Here is a 19,480-nt window from a genome sequence, read left to right as displayed (position 1 = left end):
GCTATCTGCTGGGATACTGGATGGCTTAGCTTTTCTCTCTGTATATGGCCTTAGGGCTTCTCCACATGGTCTCACCAGACTCTGAACATGGCAGCTCTGGATTCCCAAGATTGCAAAAGGGAAAGCTGCCAGAATTTAAGACTTAGGTCTGGAACTGACCCAGAGCCACTTCTGTTGCATTCAATTGATTAAAGCAAATCACAGGCCCAGCCCAGATTCAAGAGGATGGTTCTACACAGGGTGATAATACCAGATGTGGTTCATTGGGGGTCACCAATATAACAGGATATCACATTGGTTGGTAGAGAAGGCAGCATATGTAAAACACCTTATCCTTCAACTACCTTCTTTATGTCTCACAATCTTGCCTCTAGAATCATAATGTTAAGCAACTGTCCTATCAACATATCACCTTAAAATCACTTTTTTAAAGTCTTTTTTACATTTTAATTTTTATTTATTTATTTATTTATTTATTTATTTTTGGCTGTGTTGGGTCTTCGTTGCTGCATGCGGGCTTTCTCTAGTTGCGGCGAGCGGGGGCTACTCTTCGTTGCGGTGCACGAGCTTCTCATTGCGGTGGCTTCTCTTGTCGTGGAGCATGGGCTCGAGGCACACGGGCTTCAGTAGTTCTGGCACGCAGGCTCAGTAGTTGTGGTGCATGGGTTTAGTTGCTCCGTGGCATGTGGGATCTTCCCGGACCAGGGATCAAACCTGTGTCCCCTGCATTGGCAGGCGGATTCTTAAGCACTGTGCCACCAGGGAAGTCCCCAAATCAGCTTTTAGAGTACATCACATTTGGGCCCCTGCCTATCTAGCAAGGACATCAGACAACAATCACAGCTAAAGCCAAAGAGTAATGGTAGAATTTCAGACAGAGAGTGAGGCTGTCTGGGAGAGTGAGAAGAGTAGCAAGTTTTCCCTGCATCTCAAATTACAGCAGGCCAGCCATTCCATCTTTGACTGCCAGGCCTGGGGAGGATGGTCATGGGATGTTTCCTCAGCACTGAGTGTTGGGAGGAAGCTGTGTGGTGAGGCCATTTCGAAATGTTCTGGTGCAGAGGGTAGAAGCTCATTTCAGTCAAATTCCTAAGCATAACAGATTCTATGAGATCACCTGCTGAGAGCCGATGGCCACCAAAGAAACCCTGTCTGAGAATGTTTTGAGTCACAGCATGCTTATAAGCTTGACAAAAGAAAGAATTTTCAAAAAAAAAAAAAAAAAAAGTAAGGTTGACCCTTGAACAACACGTGTTTGAACTGCATGTGTCCACTTATATGCAGATTTCTTTCACTAAATGCGTACTACATGATCCATAGTTGGTTGAAACCACAGATGCGGAACCATGGATACAGAAGGCTGGCTGTAAAGTTATACTAGGATCTTCGACTGCTTGGCGGGTTGGCTTCCCTAACTCCTGAGTTGTTCAAGAGTCAACTGTATTTCAGATTATTTATTATATGGCACTTATTATATGCCAGGCACAATTCTAAATGTTCTATGTACATTGACTTTCCCACAACAACCCTTTGAGGTGGCTACTATATCCATTATACAGATGTGGAAACTGAGGCTCAGAGAGAAGCTGAGGGACTTCCTTGGTGGTCCACTGGTAAGGAATCTGCCTTCCAATGCAGGGAACGTGGGTTTGATCCCTGGTGGGGGAACTAAGATCCCACATGCCGTGGGGAAACTAAGCCCGTGTGCCACAACTACTGAGCCTGCGTGCCACAACTAGAGAGAAGCCCATGCACCACAATGAAGAGCCTGCACGCCACAATGAAGATCCCACATGCTGTGAGGAAGACCTGATGCAGCCAAAAAAAAAGAAAAAAAAAGAGAGAGAGAGAGGCTGAGTGGCTTAGCTGGAAGTAGCAGAGCTGCCCTTGAGCCAGGCAGCCTCCCTTTGGAGCCTGTGCCTTACCCACTGGCTCTTCTGCCCGAAGGAGTCCTTGCATCAGTGTCTTAATGTTATTAGAGAACCTAGCTTTTTTCAGCCCAGTGTAGGGCTTTTTGTCCTTTGCCAGAGCAGGAGGGCCGATGTCTCGAATTATCACTCAACTTTGGAAAAGTTGCTTCCTCTAAGGATCAACTAATTAGAACATTTTTCTTGTCTTGACACCTCTGTTCTCAAAGCAGTTTCTCTTTTTCTGTCTTTCTGTATCATTCCTGTATTTAATAATTATATATACATGTTACATGTACATATGTGTATATGTCAAGAAACATAAATGTATGCTTGTGTTCCTAATTTGGAATATTTTGACTAATGGGTATGCCAAATAAAATAATAAATAGCTTTTGGAATTAAACAGTAAACACAGGAAGACTTTCCCACCCAGCTCAACAAACACAATAATCCCCATAAATACAACCACTGGGAGTTAAATAAATAAAAGAGAAAAATAAACACAGGGCATGTAACTTAACTAGACGGCTATTTGCTGTTGCCAGATGTTAAGTCTGGACCAACATTAGGTAGTGACACGAAGAGCAATGATCATTGCAAGGAACTACCTGCAAGCACTGGCATTGGTGTGTGTTGGGCAGTAGTGGACGTTGCCACCACTGGACATTTTCCCTTTGTGGATATCAGCCATTGGTGAGGGCTGTCATTGATGGACATTAGGTACTGATAAATATTAGGTATCAGTGGACATTTGCTCCTTGGTCGAATTAGCCCACACAGAACATTGAGCATCAGTGGGCGAGCCCTGTTAGCCTACGATGACCTCTAGTGTCTTGGTGGACATTAGGTACGAGTAGAGGTAGGCCTCTGTCCCCCACATGCCTGGCAGTCTTGTCCAGAGAAACATCCTATGAGCTGGTTTGGAGGCAGTTGCTAGGTGTTAGTATCTCCATTGCCATCTGCCCTCTCTCTCCAAGAGGGCAACCCTTTGGCCCCTTGGCCATGACAATTTGGGGAAATCAGGGGGTGGTATGATAACACCCATGGAGGGAAATTACTGGATTTGAAAGAGTCTAATCGGCTCCCTGAGCTACAGAGGGTTTGGGTTTCATACAAATCCCTACAGATGCTCTTTCGCCATATTGACCAACACAGGGCGTTTGCCTCTTCCTTCTCTGTAATGATACGATTAAAGCACAGCAGGGCTGGCTTCATGGGCAGTGGCCAAAATCACACAACCGGCTCGTGATGGACCAGGATTTTAACTCTTTTCTGGGAACTCCAAAACGGAATCTTTGCACTAACCTCTGTAATTCTGTAAGATTCCAATGACCTCATTCTCGGTCCCGGGATTCCAGGAAGGCGGAGGGTGGCCGGATGAAGGCGGTCGGCGAGGGGAAAGAGGGGCTGGCTCCGCAAACTGCGCAGATCCACTTTGGCCTCCAGAGGCCCTGGGCTCCGCGACCTCTCGGATCTGGGGTGTCTGGCCATGCGTGAGCACGAGGTGGCGCTGCGGGCTGAGAGCCTCCGGAGGGGCCGCGGGCCGGCTGCCCCGCGGGGCTTCTGCTTTCCCTACAGCACGCAGGGGCTGTGGGTGTGCGCGAGGTGATGCCCCCACCAGGAAGGAGAAGCCCGCATGGTGTGGCGGCGTCTGTCCACCCTCCCGCTGGAGCTTCACCCCTGCCCCGTTTTGCAGATGTGGAAGCTGCAGCTCTGGGCGGAGGTGAACAGCAGGAGTCCCGCCCTCCCTTCCCCTGCTTTCAGCGCCACTTAAGTTTAAGACCCCTATGTTCCATGGCCCTCCCCAAGGACGCCTTCTTCAAGTGGGGCTTTAAAGCCCCACTGGGTGAAAGTCCAAGGGATCTCTCCCTCACCCCTGTATTTGAGGCCTCGCTTATCCCAAGGCATGTGGGAGGATAGAGTACCAATCTGAGGACTGTGAAGGCTGGGGTCTCACTCTGACCCTCCCCTGTCCCCCATACTTCAGATCCTTCCCATATTGGCAGGGGCCAGCCTCTGGCTCAGGGAGCCCAAGCCCTGGGGGGGCCTAAGCCACATGATGGGCAAGCACCCCAACCATACCCATGGCCTGAATGTCCTGGAATCTGTGCCATTGCTCACCCATGACCCCTCTCAAGTGCCAGCCACCTCTGTCCAGGTCCACTTGTCCTTCTCAACTCCATGGATGAGCCTCCTCCAGGAAGCCTTCCTAATCCCACCACAGGGCTCTCACAGGTCCCTGTACTGCTCTTATAGTTAGGTGTCCTCCATGTGTCCTTCCCTCTCTCACCCCAGGAACATGAGTCTTAGGGCACAGAGTAGACAACAGGGAAAACCTTGGTGGTAGTGATGGTGATGGATATTCCTGCAGTTCTCGGCTAGTTAGAAGGAAGAACTTGCTGACAGCAGAGCCATTCAGATGAGCTGGAAGTGGGTTCCCTGTCACTGGAAGTGTGCAAACAGGAGTTAGGATACCACAGCAGTCAGATGCCAAGAAGGAACACAGTACTGTCGGAGCTCAGGGGAGGGAGGTGGACGGGGACCTCAGGGAAAGCTTCCAAGGAGGTGAGGTGGGAACTGGGTCTGTTAGGCTGGGAAGGAGTAGAGAGGCAGGGATGGGGGCAAGGTCCAGGTCCCAGAGTAACAGTCTGAGCAAAGGCAGAGGCACGCAGGGCCTGACAAGTTCATGGAGTTGGGGCGTCAGGGAGAGGGGAAATAAGGAAGGCAGGCAGTGTTAGCTGCAGTGAAAGGTGCCACCCACCCCCGAGGAACTCCCTCCCTCACGTCACCTCACTCCCCTAATCCTGGGAGGTTATTGGGCTTTTCAGAGAGAACAAGCTTGTCTCAATTCATCCTTGTGGCCCCAGGGCCCAGTCTAGGGAATGTCAGTGGATGCTGGTCAAATGATGGGAAGAGGGCCTCTTTATAGTGTTTATTAAACCAAGGACCAGGTGTTGGGTAGGGCCGGTGGGGGAGGACAGAGCTCTCATTGTCCTGTGGGCATCCCTGTGGGACCAGCCCCCTGACGCCCACATGGCCACGTATGGCTGGCTTTCACCCAGTGCCTCCTCCCCCAACCCATCCCCAGGACACAATATTACAAAAGCGAACAAATGCAATGTCTTTCTTCTTTTACAAATGGCCTGTTTCCATCCCCTGCCAGCAGGGACCTGGACGGGGGGTGGCCGAAAGTGACAGTCCATTAAAAAGGCAACAACTTTTATTAACCCCATACTAAGGAGAGAGCCCAGGGCTGGGAAGCTGAGATGGCACCCTGGTGGCAGAGCATAAACATGGGTGGGTCTCCCTTACCTCCTTCACTGCATTCTCAGTAGGATGAGCTGGGCTGTCGGGCATAGGGCCAGTGGGGTCTGAGGGAGCTCAGGAGCTCAGGGCCTGGAGGGGCTCCAGGACTGCATCTAGAGGCAGTACCTCAGGGGTCAATGGGCGCATTTCCATTCTTGATGCTGGGGGACCCCACCCCAGACTGGGAAACCGGCAGGGCTGGGACTGGTATCCCTGAGGCTTCTAGAGGCTCCGAGGTGAACTGACTTAGCTTGTGCCACAGCCGGTTACCGGGCCCAGAGGCCTCTCCTCCTGGGGACGACAGGGAAAGGGCACAAATGGCAGGATGTGAGTCTTGGAAGCAAGGGGGAGCCCAGAAAGGGGAGAGGGAGGGCATGATTTAGAGAAGAGAGGAAAGTGCAAAGGGGCCCTGCTGGGAGGCTGGACATTGGGTCCATCCACGCTTCTGCCACTGTAGGACCTCAGAATAGCATTTTTCCTTCCCTAGGCCTGAGTTTCCCCATCTGGCACATGAGGAGGTGGACTAGGTGTTTTTCTCCAGTCCTTTCTATAAAGTTCTATCCAGAGTTCTAGGGGAAGAAAAAAGGATGAAGTAGGCCTCACAAGCCCAGAGCAAAGAGAGGGCTGTGTCGTAAAAGAAACCCATGCCTGAGTGGCTGGACCTTTGCCCCGCAGCACTACCTCCCGCCCGCCCTCCTCCTGTCATGGGTCAGGTTGGTCCAGGCCTCAGGGAAGGCACTTTGGGGACAAGTAGGGAAGGACAGCAGGGAACTGCTGTCTGGTTTGGCATCGAAGACCCTCGGCTTATGGTCTGGGGAGCAACATAGACAAACGGGCAAAACCTTGCTCCTGGGTGTGGGTCCCAGGTCCAAAGCCTCTCTTTCAATGATGCTGCCACACAGGCCTGCAGCGTCCCTGCTGGCATTGGCACGTTAAAATATAAATTACCCAGGACCCGAGGGAGCCCAGGGCGAAGTCTGTTACATGGCCCCAGGCCACACCATTCGTCACAAGGCATCAGAGCCCCGGGCAGCTGACTCGTGGGTGTCTATGCAGTGCAGGGCCACCTTGGGGGTGGAGCCAGGCTGCCTGGGGTAGGTGCCCTCCCGCACCAGGCGCCGGCACTGCACGCCCCGGCCCACGCTGACGCTCTGCAGCGCTGGGAGATGGAGGAGCAGCTTCTCGGGCAGGGGCACCAGGCCGGTGCCTGACAGGTCCAGCTCCTGCAGGGAGCCCAGGCCCGAGAACACCTCGGGTCCTGCCCACTTGAGCTTGGGGTTGCTTGACAAATCCAGGACCTGCAGGCCCTGCAGCTCGCGGAAGCCATAGGGCGCCAGCTGGGGGAGTCGCTGCAGGCTGCCCAGCGACAGGTGTGTAAGGCCTGCCAGCCCCTCGAAGGCCCCTGGGCCGATGGCCGCCAGTGGGTTCCCGTCCAAGCTCAGGTAGCGCAGGGGCAAGTCCCGGAGGTCGGGCACGGTGTGGAGCCGGTTCCAGGCCAGGTTCAGGCTCTGAATGGTGGGCGCCGGCAGGCTGGCCCGCGTGGGGTGGGGCACGAGGCGGTGGAGGAGGTTGTGTGAGAGGTCCACGTGCAGCGCCCTGGCCGGGCTGTGGGTGGCGAAGGCGGACACGGAGACCTCGCGGAGCCGGTTGTGGCTCAGGTTCACGTCGCTCAGGGGTGAGCTGGTGAAGCTCTCGGCGGGCAGGGCGGCCAGGCCGTTGTGGCTGAGGTCAAGCGACTCCAGGTAGCGAAGGCGGGAGAAGGCCGTGGGCGAGAGGCTGGTGAGCAGGTTGTGGCTGAGGTCCAGGCCGGCCAGCGTGGTGTAGCCCGGGCCTGCCAGCACGGACTCGTTCACCGTCTCCAGCCGGTTGGAGGACAGGTCCAGGTGGGCTGTGTCCAGGGGGATGGGCACGGGCACGATGTGAGGGCCCAGGCCGCTGCAATCCACCCGCGTCAGGCTGAAGCTGTCGAAGAGGCCAAAGGTCTCCACCTCACACTGGCATCCAGGGAAGCAGGGCCGGGTGGTCTGGGCCTCACCGGCGGCCAGCAACAGCAGCAGGGGCCACAGCATGGTGTGGGCTAGAAAGAGAGCTAAAGGTGAGGGCTGGCGGTAGGCACCCCATACCAGATGGTTCTAACCCACCTCGTGAGACACCAGCCGATGTGTGTAGGCACAGCTGCAAATTGCCACCAGCCCCTCAGTGCCCCCAGATGCTTTCCCTGAATACCCCTCCTTATATAGTTCCTAGTCCCTATTCCTCTCTCGCCTTAGTCTCCCCATCTGTATGGTAAAGGGGGTTAGGCCAGATGGCTGGATTTTAAACTGGAAGCAGGAGAACCCTTCCTTAAACAAGATTAGCAGGTGAAAGTGGGCCTGTTCTGGTTGAAGTGAAGGTGAGGGCCTGGAGCCTTCCTTGGATGTTAAGGAACGCAGTTGGAAATGCACTGGACAGGATGGGTCTTTGGCTGACCTCTCCAGCTCTGAGGGTCTAGGGTTCATGGGCTCATCTTGACCCAGGCCCTACTGCGGAGGGGTCACAGCTTAGGGGCTAGGGTACTCCATTTACCTCTGCTGAGCATATGCTACATGCTGGGTGCTATGTGCTGGGTGCTGTGCTAGCTGCCTCCCTGCACGGTCCCACTTAACCCTCACAACCACAAAAACTGCAAGGCAGCAATGCTTGTGGGAACTGAAACTTAGAGAGGTTCAGAAAGTCATGCATGGCCAGAAGTAAGTGGGAGTGGAACCCAATGTCATACAGAGGAAGCATGGCTCACTGTCGTGGTTTGGCAGTGGCTGAGCCATGCCTGAGACCCGCCCTCCAGCTTCCCAGACAGAGGCCTCTTCCTGCAAGGGGGGTCTGCAGTGACTGTCCCCACCTCACTCCTTTTGTGGGTAACAGCGGCTGGGTCCACAGTCCTAAGCCCTCTCACCTGGCCTGGCCTCCAGAGGCAGGATCCTTCATTCCAGTTGGGGACCCTGTGCCAAGCCCCTTCCCCCTTGCCCTGCCCTGCCCTGCCCCCCAGCTGTTAGAGCTGTTACACCTCTTTGGCCCTTCCTTTAACCTAGGGCAGGCAGCTGGGCTGGTTCCCCCATTATACAAATAAAGAAATAGAGGCTTAGAGAGGAAAAGGGTTTTACCCCAAACCAGTAAAAAGCAGGGCAGGATTAGAACCCAGGCCCGCTCAGTCCCAATTCCTCTATTTTCATCTGCTGCCTCCAGCAGGACTGGCAGGAGAGATGGGGTCCAAGAGGGGCTCTTCCCACCGACACAGGCTACGATGCAAGCCACTGCCTCTCCCCTGGCTTCAGTTTCTCTCCCTGGACAATTGTACCAGCAGCTGCCATTGATGCCGGGCACTACATGTACACTGTCACCTTCAGTCCTCATACCCATGCACGTCTGTAGCTCCTCGGACAGTGGCACTCGCAGGAGGATGAGAGAGAGGGCTGAGCAGTGAAAGCCTCTAACTGGACAGTCTGTGGCTACACTCTTGCCTCTGCAAGCAGCCACTCAGCCCGGGAGACAGAAGGCGCTAAGCTTCACTCTAGCAGGTTCTTCAGCTCTGCACCCTTGCCCCCTGCCCCATCTTCCACCTATTCCTCCCCCTGGTCTTCAGGGAGGGGTGGACCAGGGACCTGCCCACCTTGTGGACTGGGGGTGGGTGTGGAGGGCACAGCAGGATAGCATTACTAGCCCTACATGAAACTTTAAAGGGGCAGCCACTTGATCTGCACTTGGGCTCGGAGCACAGGCAGGGAGAAGGGGGGCTATTCTCCCCTGCCCCCCTATGTGGGCCCCTCCTCTCCCGCCCCTTTCTGCTGTAGAGTCCAATTTGAGGATTAAACCCGGCCCAGGTGCATCCTGGGCTTGGTCCCAATTGAGGCAGGACAGAGCGTTCCAGTGTCTGGAACTGAAAGGAACATATTAAGTTACCTCACACCCCCTTTGTTCTCCTGGTGAGCTTCTCACCGCAGGGGTTCATTACCACCTAGGGCCTCCTCTTCCCTGCTAAGCTGATCGGCTCATACCCACCCTTCCTGGGGTTTAAACAAACACCAGAGACGCACAAAAAGGCCCTAAGATTACCCTTTGGTTCCCAAAGGTGATTATACAATGTGCCTCTTAAGTGCCAAACGGCCCCTCATGAGCTCCTGCTTATGTAACACAGCCCAACGCTTCCCCTCCCCTTCTAGAGAGGGGGCCTCTCAGGCCTCGGCTTCGTCCTCTGTACCACAAGGCAGTATTTCCTGCCCTCCTCACATACGTTGACGCAACTCTCACTGTAGTGCAATGCAAACTGTGAAGAGCTGTGCACACATGCTGAGTGGTCACCACTGAGCCACTGAGGCAATGGTGGTGACAGCTGATACAGAGGGAGCAGGAGTGTAGATTGAGACCCGCCTGGGTAACTGCGCTTGTGATGCTCCCAGGGTACCGTGGACAAGGTCCCTGCTCAGCCCTGCACAGTGGACACCTCTCCCTGGGCCCCTGTTCTGTGCTAGGCCTGGACGTTAAGTGGAAAGTGCTGACAGTGACAGAGCCTGCCCTCACTAAGTGCTGGACACACGTTCCCTTATGCCATCCCGTCACTCCAGGAGGTAAGCAGTCTTATGTCCATGTTACAGTGGAGGAAACCGAGGGTGGCAAGAGGAAGGTAGCAGAGCCAGGAGGTGAACTCAGGCCTTTGTAACCTCATAACTGGCTTGGTTCAAGTGGAACGTGTACTTCTGTGTGTTGCTGGGGAAAGAAGAGCTAAGCATCCAGAGTCCTAGGGCCACGCTCCAGCTGCCATCGGCTGCTGGGACAGGTAGGTACCAAGCTTTCTAATACTCAGTGGCTCTGGGGCTTTCCTGAGGTCACAGCGGAGCTCAGGGGCCTCTCAGGGCCGTCCAACGCTGTTGGGAGAAGAGAAGGAAGAAATCTCTGAGATGCCTCACAACTTTGGACCCAGAAGGGGGCAGAGGCAGAGGTGTGGGCTAGTGGTCTTTGAGGGTCAGTGCCCCTGTTCTGCTTAGAGGCAATGTCCCCTTTGGGGTAACATGAGGAGGGGTGCCTTCCTGTGAGTGTCTCACGAGACGCTGGGGCCTGGCACTGCTGCTTGGAGCAAAAGATCCAGGAGCCAAGGGGAGGGCAGAACTTTCCCAGGAGGAAACTGAGGGAAGATAAGGAAAACCCCTGCCGGGGGCACAGCCCCTGATAATTTCCAAAAGACCTTTGCTCATTTGAGCTGTGAGGGCTGCAAAGCAGTGCATGCAATCCCTCACTTTAGTGATGAGGAAGCTGCGGCCCAGAGGGCATGCAGTGACTTGTCCCTGGGTCCTCTGTGAGGTGATGGCAGCCGGTGCTCAGGCTCTGACTCCTGACTCCAGGACCAGGCTTTCCAGCCCACTCAAGATGCCTGTGGAATCTCCTAGGGATCTTATGGAGTCAATAAAAATAATGCTCAGAAGAGTCTGCAACCTCATGGAGGAGGGGGCTGATGCCATAATGCTAGAGATCATAAGGATAAATTGCATGCTAAGAAAAGTATAACTATGCATTAAAAAAAAACACTGTAAATCGTAATTTTAGAAAGTCCAGAAGGAAATGTCAACCCAGTAGTGGTCTTTCTTTAGATGGTAGAACTTTTGAGTGGTTTAACCATGTCTTAATCTCCTTTTCTCATCTTATTTCCTCTCTTACAGTAAAAAGTATCTATAAAACACACTGAGTAATGAAGCTTCCTAATAGGACTGCCTCATGGCCATCTCTGCTTTCTCTGATCTTGGCTAGCCACAATCTGAGCCTCAGTCTCCTCATCTGTAAAATAGAGATGTTAAGGGCCATCTCACAGGCCTGTCACGAGGATGAAACATAACGGTGGGAGTAAGGCACCCAAGCAGGGTTCCCAGCACAGGCGAAGGGTGCAGTGGGGACCCCCTGCCTCCCTCCACAGATGGGAGCGGGTGGGGTGGGGATAAGTGGGTGGGCCTGACCCCATCTCTCTTGCTCCTTCCTCCAGCAAATATGTATCAAACATGACAAAGCTCTTACCACTGCCCTGCTGGAAAGCAGTTCTTCCCTAGGAAGCCACACTATGACTATGCTGTTTCTCAACAGGGCTGCTGGGTCTGGGAAGGGATGAGTCATGTGAGTTCCTCTTCACAAAAACCACTAGCCTCAGCTCCACGGAGACGAAAGGCCTTCTTAGAGAGTGAGAAGGCCTTGGACACCAACTTGCAGTGTGAACAGGGCAAGTCACTTTACCTGGACCAGTTCCTTCAGCTGTGAACCTGGGATGCTAATGATGGTCCTATCAGGCTCAGAGAGGATGGCTGTGAAGATTAGACTGAGAAGACCAATGCCCCAGTAGAGAACTGAGGCCCCAAGGGGTAGAAGCCACATAATGGAAACACTGTACCTTTTCATTCTACCTATAATACCACCTATAATACCATAGCCACTGCAGACAGAATTAATCAACCACAGCACTAAACCGCTAAGTGCAAGGCAGTGTGCTAGGCCATGTGAGGTGTATGTTGGGGTCAGGGTGGGAGGTCCCAGGGCCCCTGTCCTCATGGGGCTTACAAATCTGCAACGGGGACAGGAGAACAACTCATAACAAGATCACTAGCACCTGCCTTAGACCCAGGAGATCAGGACTCTAGTTCCGGATCTGCTACTAACTGTGTGACCTTCACAGTTTTCTTTCTTTCGTGGAGCCTCAGTTTTCTTTTCTGTGTAGTACTGACTCTGCCTCCCTCCCTCCCTCTGGGACCCTGTGATCTACCCTCGGGAGAAAGGGAAAGGCAAACAGGTATTCACCATGGAAGGCCAGGGAGGATCTCTGGCCCAGGACACATCACTTAACTTTCCAAACCCTGACCTGCAGATGAAAGGCATCTACTGATCAGCCAGGTTATAGAACACAAGAGCAGCAGGACGAAGGCTTAGTAACTGTACCCACCCTTGGTTAGGGGGATATAGCATAAGGTCCTCTGGGCAAGGGCCATGAGTTATTCCTTGCTGGGCCCACTGTGACTCTAAGGAAAGTTTACAGATGGCCCGTGAGGTCAAAAGAGTCAGCGGTGTGGCCCTAACAGGCCCCAGGCAGGTCTCCCCACGGCCACACTCCAGACCCTGCTGGGAGAACCTCTAAAACAGCTTTGGCTACATCATCCCCCTTCTCAAAAACCACCTGACTTCTACTTTACCTACAGAAATCAAGTTCTCTCCGGCAGAGAGGTATCTGCAAGTTGTCCCCACCTTCCTCCCTCCTTCGGCTGAACTCCCCTCTTGATTTGAACCTATGGTGGTGGCCTTTGGACAACTCTCAGCCTCTGCTCGTACTTTTCCAAACTCAGAGAATTCCAGGGCTGGAGAGCTGGAAGGCCCCTCGGAGATCACGAGTAACTGAGGCCCAGAGATGGGCAGTGATTGCAAGTAAACGGCAGAGCAGGACCCAGGACCTGGGTTCTGATGCCTCACACTATTGCCAGGACTGCCGCATCCCCAGGCCTGCCCCGGCCCTGCCAGTGGAACAAAGCCCGTTCTGTCCACTCAGGCTCCTGGGCCACGCCCCCCTCCTTTCCTCGCTCCCCGGGCCTCTCACACCACACTATCAACACACCTCCTTCAGACACACACTAGGTAAATTCTCTGCCGTTATTTACCCGCCCGTTTCCTGACTTGAAGTGTGAGCAGCTTGGGGCAGTGACCCTGCCTTCTTCACCTGTTCATCCCTCCCCCCACCTGGGGCCATGGCCAGGCCTGGCAGGCCCGGCAAACACGCTGGATGAATGAAGAGCCCAGAATTTAGAGTCAACCACGGGACTCAGACCCGGATGTGAATTCAGCTCTGTACCTACTAGCCTTGGGCGCGTCTCAACCTTGCTGAGGCTCAGTGTCCTCAACAGGGGCGACAACACAGGGTTGGTGAAAGCATTATGGGACAGCGTGTGAAATAGTCAGCTCAACTGCCACGCCTTGAGTGCTGAATGCATAGTAGACAATGATGGTGATGGTTTATTAAGCTTCCTGAAGGCAATGACCGTGTTATTCCTTGTTCTGTTCCTCCCTACCCAGCTACCCAAAGAGGTGCCAGCACCCGGCGGGTCTGTGACTACCTGTGCTAACATCCTCTGGTCGCCGTGCTGGTGCCTGCTGACAAGGCCCCAACCTCCCTCCTCCTCTGAGGAGGGCTCCCTGGGGTTAGGGATTCCAGCTCGGGTCCTCCTGGCTCCAGCTGCCTGCCCGTGGTGCTGTATCCCAGCATCTCTGGCCCCTAGATTTGCCAGCTCCTCACCAAAACTTCAAGGGGGAGTCCCTGGCCAAGGGGCGAGGTGGGCAGGGGGCCGAGCTCCCACCTGAGACGGGCTCTGTCTCCACCGGCTGCTCCATGCTGAGATGCCTCCAACCCTACTTATGTTCATCGTGAGCTCCCTCAAGCTGACGCCAACGAAATCCCCAGGTGGAAATTCCATTAACGTCCCGGCCCCCAGTGGCTTAGTCAGTTCTGGAAACGCAAGGCAAAAAGAACGTCAGGGCCAAACTCCCGGAGCCTTGCGGGCCGGCTCCCCCAACAGAAGCACTAATGCCGCACATCTGTACAAACACGTCAGCTCGCCACGCACTTCTACAGCAGCATCTCGTTTCTGCTTCACCACAGCCCTTGACCATGAGGATTACTGTCCCTGTTTTGCAGACAAGGAGACTGACATTCAGCTGAGGAGGAGAGGAACCAGGTCTCAGACCTACATGTCTGAGCTCCAGATCCAATGCTCCTTATATGGCTGTGCCCCAACTTACAAATGGGCATGTGTGGATCGTGCTGGACTATAATTACACTTACCTGTCTGTCCTCCTGTGGGCAGGAATGGGGTTAGGTTCACTTTTATGTCCTTGGGCCTGAGTGCCGGGTCTGGCACAGAGCAGGTACTATATGAAGATATACCAGGCATTTAGAATACTACCACCTCGCCAAAGGATACCTCTCAACCTTCCCAATGCCTCCTCAACTCTTATCTGTTCAGTCACCCTGCAAGATCGCAGGTTACATGGCATTGTATCTATTTTACAGCTGTGTAGAGACCCAGAGAGTTTCGGTGATCTGCCCAGAGTCACACAGCCAGTGGGGTCAGAGGCTGGACTCAGAATCCAGCTGTTCTGACAGCCAGTGCCTAGCCTCCTCCATGACATCATCCCTGGAGGATAATCTACAGGGAAATAGACAAGGCTCCCAATACTATTTTCTCCATTCTGAAGCTTCGCAAGTTCCCTTTGGTCTGAGGCGTGTGTGGACACACGGGCAGGCAGTGTGGGGCAGAGGAAACGGGTTTTACGGTCAGGCGCACCAGGTTCCAGCCCCACCATACCTCACCTGCCAGGAGGCTCTCTCCCCTCTGAGTCTGAGTCTTCATCTGTAACATGGTGAGAAACCTAGTACTGCTCCCAGCAGGCCACTGGGATGATTACACAAGGTAAAGTGAAGACTCAGCCCTGGGCCTGGCACACACTGGTGCTCACTGCATGTGGGTTCCTGCCCCCAGTGGGTGATTTCCGGGGCCAGGAAAGAAAAAGGAGCCGTGACACCAGCAGATCTGGAAGCAAGACAGGGGCAGAGGACAGAGAAGACTCCACAATGGATTCTTCCTTGGATTCTCTCCCAGTGCACCATCCAGGATCCCGCTTGGGCTACAAGCACTGACCAGGCTCTACCAGGGAGTTGGTAAGGGAGTTTGGAAAGGTGGCAGAGGCCAAAGCAGGCTGAAGCAGTTGTGTCACCTGTGACAGAATGAGGACAGAATGAGACTCAGCAGCTACCCCTGGGTGGGTGGCTGGCTCACTGTCTTCCCCTCCCTCACCCCCCGACCTTGCGCAGGTCAGGTTCAGGAGACCTCCTGGCCTGGATTGCTCCAACAGCCTTGTTCCTGGCCCTCTGCTTCCAACTGCCGGCCTTGCTGGGCACCAGAGTACAATCCCGACAGAAGACCAGGACCCCATCACTGCTCCTGGTTTAAAACCTATCCTGCAAAGACAGCTTGCCAGTCTAGAGGCCTGTCTTACTCATCGGGCCCCACATCTCTGCACAGGCTGTTCCCTCGGATGAAGATGACAGAGACACCCTTCTTTTCTTTGTTTTCCATGCAAACTCTCACTCATTCGATTCAAAAGTCACCTCCATGTATAAGTATCATGTCATCTTCAAACAGTGACGGTTTTACTTCTTTTCCGATTTGGATTCCTTTTATTTCTTTTTCTTCTCTGATTGCTGTGGCTAAAACTTCCAAAACTATGTTGAATAATAGTGGTGAGAGTGGGCAACCACATAGCTGATTCACTTTGTTATACAGCAGAAACTAACACAATACTGTAAAGCAACTATACTCCAATAAAGATGTTAAAAAAAAAAAAAAGTCACCTCCTCTGTGAGGTCTTCCCAGTCTAACCTGCCCGTCATCCAGTAAAAGGTCACCCTCTCCCTGGGCTCCAGTGGCCCCTGGGTGGCCCCGTCAAGATACAACACACTTTGTGCTGTGTGGCCGTCTCCAAATCTGACCGTCCATCTCCTCTCCTGTGTGGGGCCTGGCAATGTGAACGGGATAAACCAGATGAGTGAAATGTCCTAGGCAAAAAGCTTCCCTATGCTTAGGAGAGGTTACCAGTGGTCCAAGCTTGCAGGATACTTAGGGCTTTCCCGGGGGCTGATATCAAGTTTAGAACCATAGTAGATGCTGGCTCTGCCTTCTATTGTCAGTGCAATCCAACAAATGTCTGCATGATGTAATACAGACTACAAACCTCTTCTCATTTTATTAGCACATGTAATTCATTATCCTATTTAACATTCACAACAGATCAGTGAGACCAGAATTACTAACCTCATTTGAAGGATGAGGAGACTGAGAATCAGAGAGGTAGAGTTACTTGCCTAAGGCCACAGAGCTAGGAAGCAATGAAGTAAGTGAAAATCTCCTTCTGACTCTAAGAGGCTGGAGCACTTAGCCTCCAGATTGGTCTCCCAGGCTCCAGCACCACCCACAAGCCAGAGGAAGGTTTCCTAGAATTACCAACCCCACCCTGTCATGCCAGCTTAAAGAACCCTCCAGCGGCTCTCCACTGCCTAAATCCCAGCTCCTAAGTCTGGCATTCAAGGCCCTCATATTTGGCCCCTGCCTTCCTTCCCAGCCTCAAGTTGAATTCCAACCCTCCCTCTCCAACCTTGCATCTGACAGTCCACAATGCTGACCACCCCTGCCCTGTTTCAGAACACACAGAGCCGGGCAGGGCAGTTCCCTCTGTGGGAGATACTTTCTGCCTCCCTCCCGGGTGTATTCACCTGGCTTCCCCAGCCTGCTGCTTTCCAGCCTTCCCTTCCTGGGCTGCAGGGGCTCCAGCCCACCTTACTTCATCCCTACCTAACTTCAAAGCCACCTCCCCTCTCCCTCTTCAAAAGAGCAAATTAGTGCCTGGGAACTGGTCAAGTCAGAATGGAGGTGTTAAATATCAAAGTGTTTCCAGGTTCTAGGATCTCAACCAGTCAGCCAGAACAGGAAGGGAGGAGAGAGGCTGTCAGCACCTCCCTTTCCAGAAGGGAAACTGAGGCCCAAAGAGGGAAAGGAAAGTGCCCACAGTGAGGCGAGTGGCTTGTGCCCATCCTTCACGTCTGCAGCATCAAGCAAAATTCTAGGTTAAAGACTGGGGCGGGTGCGGGGTAGGGGCAGGGGAGGGAAGGTGTTAGGGTTATCTTTGCCGCCCAGGATCAAAAGGAGGCTCCCGGCAGCCCGAGCCCTCCTTCTCAGGTCAGACCTGAACTCTGCAAGTCTGGACTTATCCGAAGGGTAGAGCAGGCAGGGAGGATCAGAAGCTCCTGAGTCACCTCCTCACCCAGGCCAAGTGTGGGCGGGCACTGCACCTCAGGCCGTCTCTGCCTGCGTTGGTTATCGCCGCTGCACGCTCTGCCCCGCGAGGGAGTTCTCAGCCCCTTCCATTACAAGGTGACTGCGGCTCAGAGAGGCTGAGCAACTTGCCCAGTGCCATACTGTGGGCCAGTGGACATCCCATTCGAAACTATAGTGTGTGCAAGGTTCCTCCTCCCAGCAGCCCAGTTGGAGGTCCCGGGAGCCGGCGCCGCGGGCAGCCGTCGTCGCCTTCTCACCTACGGGATTGGAGGGCTCGACACCCCCCCGCCCCCGCCCCCCGCCCGGGGCAGGATACAAACGGAGAGCGGATCTCAAAGCGGAGCCGGGGGCAGTGGCTGGCCTCTCCGCCAAGCAGACACATCTCTCTCGGTCACATACACTCTCTCCGAGGAGCGTGGGGCGGGCAACACCAGCTGCCCGCTCCTCTCCTCTCTTCAGCCCCCGATCGGGGGCCAGTACCGGCTGCTTACCTCTCTCCTCCCAGCCGGTTCGGCTGGCGTGTGCGGCACGCTCTGCCCAGCCTCGGCTCGGGTCAGTCCTCAGGCGCTGCCGATTGCCCCACCCACCAGTCCTATCCCATCCCCTCGCGGCTCTAAGGACCCCTGGAGGTGAATGAGGGGAGGGCTGCCAGCGCCCCCCGCCCGGGCTGCAGGGGGAGGAGGACGGGCGCTGTTGCCGAGGAACCGGGAGAAAAGTTTGAAGCCAAGTCTGGGCCCGGGTGGACAGCAAGGGAGCGAGGAGTTGGGGCGGTGTCTGGCTCTCGGCGCGCACATACTCCACGGACACCCAACCCAGACACGTCGACAGGCACAGACCACGTACGCGGACACAACGATGCGCCCACCAGCACTCACAACCAAACGCGGGCCCACGAAACGTGGACACAGGCGCAAAACAGCCTCCTCAAATCACGGACATACAAAGGCACAGGCAGATGCATGTCCCCGGACCAAATTCACAAAGACCCACAAACGCGAGATGCACGTGTCCGCACAAAGACCCCAGAGGCGCCGGCCCACGCCCACGGCCCCCGGTCACAGCCTTTGTCTCCTGGAAGCCCCCTTCTAGGTCCGGGTTCCCCACTCTGGCCGAGTCCCGGGCGTCAGGCCGCCGCTGCCGACGCCCTGGGTCCAGGAAAAGTTGAGGGGCCCCGGCCCCGCCCCTGGGTCCAGCACCGTCCGCTCGCGGGATGGAACTGCGAGGTTGGGGTGGGGGGGCTCCTGTCCTTCGCCCGCTGCGCGGACTCCCCTCTCCGCCCGGGGACCCGCACCCACCTGGAAGCCTGCGCCGCAGCCGCCTCGGCACGCTCACCCAGGCGGCCCGATCGCGGGCCCTCTGGCCGGCGCTTTTCTCAGCGCGGCGCGGCCCGCCCCCCGGCCCCCCGGCCCCCCGGCCCCCGCCCGCCGCTGGGCGCTCCCCCGCCCGCCCCGCGCCCAGTGGTGGCTCTGGCCAGCCGCCGGGCGATTTAGGGAGTGTCGCCAAAGTGCCGGCCTTTCCCGGCGCGTTCCCCGCTCCGCCCCCTGCCCGCCGGCAGAGCCCTTGCCCAGCCCGGGTTCCACCATAGGGAGCGTCTCAAAAGTGCGCACGCAGCTCCCGCCCACTCCAGTCGGCCTTGCTCCCAGCTTCTTGCATCCCGGGTCCCTGCCCCCTTCCGCGGAGCGCCTGAGCCATCTCAGCAGATGGCCGCAGGGTCGGGAACATCTGGAGGTCGCTGGAGTGTGTGTGTGTGTATGTGTGTGTGTTGTGTGTGTGTGTGTGTGTGTTGAGAGAGAGAGAGAGAGAGAGAGGCGCAGAGAGAGAAAGAGATTGGGTGGTGAGGGTTCCCTCTTCTCGAGTTCATCCCCCCGTTTTTTAAAACGGGTGACAGAGGTCCAGAGACGTTAGTGAGAGGGAGTCCAGGAATCTGAAGCAGGGAAAGACTGGCTGAAAGACGAACCGACAGAGAGGAGAGAGCCAGGCTTGGGCAGAAAAGGTGGCAAGAGAGGAGACAGAAAGCAACAGACTTTTTTGTGTGTGTGCGTGGAGGGAACCATCGACTTCTGGTTGGATTTCTAAGAAGGGAAACTGGGAGTGTGACTAGGCAGCAGTTTTTAAGTCGATTCCTCCCCCTGCAGCCCATCCTCTCTCACCCCTCTTTATGGCAAAAAGTGCAGGAAAGCATCCAAAAAACCTTTTTTACGTGGGGGTTGGGGGGAGAAATTGCCTGGTGAATGCATTCCCTAGAAGGGGCTTGGGGGGTGGTGAGTTTGAGTCTCCCTGTCCACACACCGAGAGACAGTGTCAGGGTGAGGGAGGGGACAGTTCTCAGGCACCCCAGAGGTATGTGGCCTGGGGGTTGAGGGAGGTTTTGGCCTTGAACCC

The 19,480-nt window shown here is 54.9% G+C and overlaps 1 protein-coding gene across 4 annotated transcripts; it reads right to left on the bottom strand.

The window, feature by feature from the left end:
* Positions 1 to 4,828: 4,828 nt before the first annotated feature.
* TSKU (tsukushi, small leucine rich proteoglycan) lies at positions 4,829 to 18,543 on the bottom strand. Of its 4 annotated transcripts, none has more exons than XM_082343251.1 (3): positions 18,394 to 18,509; positions 13,565 to 13,713; positions 4,829 to 7,293 (listed from the first exon to the last, which is right to left on the bottom strand). In XM_082343251.1, exons 2-3 carry the CDS (start codon positions 13,596 to 13,598, stop codon positions 6,224 to 6,226), a joined length of 1,104 nt encoding a protein of 367 aa, XP_082199377.1. In that variant the 5' UTR covers positions 13,599 to 13,713; positions 18,394 to 18,509; the 3' UTR covers positions 4,829 to 6,223. The 4 variants fall into 4 exon arrangements, with proteins under 4 accessions (XP_082199377.1, XP_082199378.1, XP_082199379.1 ...); XM_082343252.1 differs by lacking the exon at positions 18,394 to 18,509 and adding an exon at positions 17,590 to 18,303; XM_082343253.1 differs by lacking the exon at positions 13,565 to 13,713 and having other exon boundaries at positions 18,394 to 18,543.
* Positions 18,544 to 19,480: the final 937 nt, after the last annotated feature.

Source organism: Balaenoptera borealis (assembly GCF_965194805.1).
Source record: "Balaenoptera borealis genome assembly, chromosome: 11".
Lineage (NCBI taxonomy): Eukaryota > Metazoa > Chordata > Mammalia > Artiodactyla > Balaenopteridae > Balaenoptera > Balaenoptera borealis.
The sequence above is the reverse complement of the archived record's forward strand: the minus strand, read 5'-3'. Positions and strand labels throughout refer to the sequence as shown.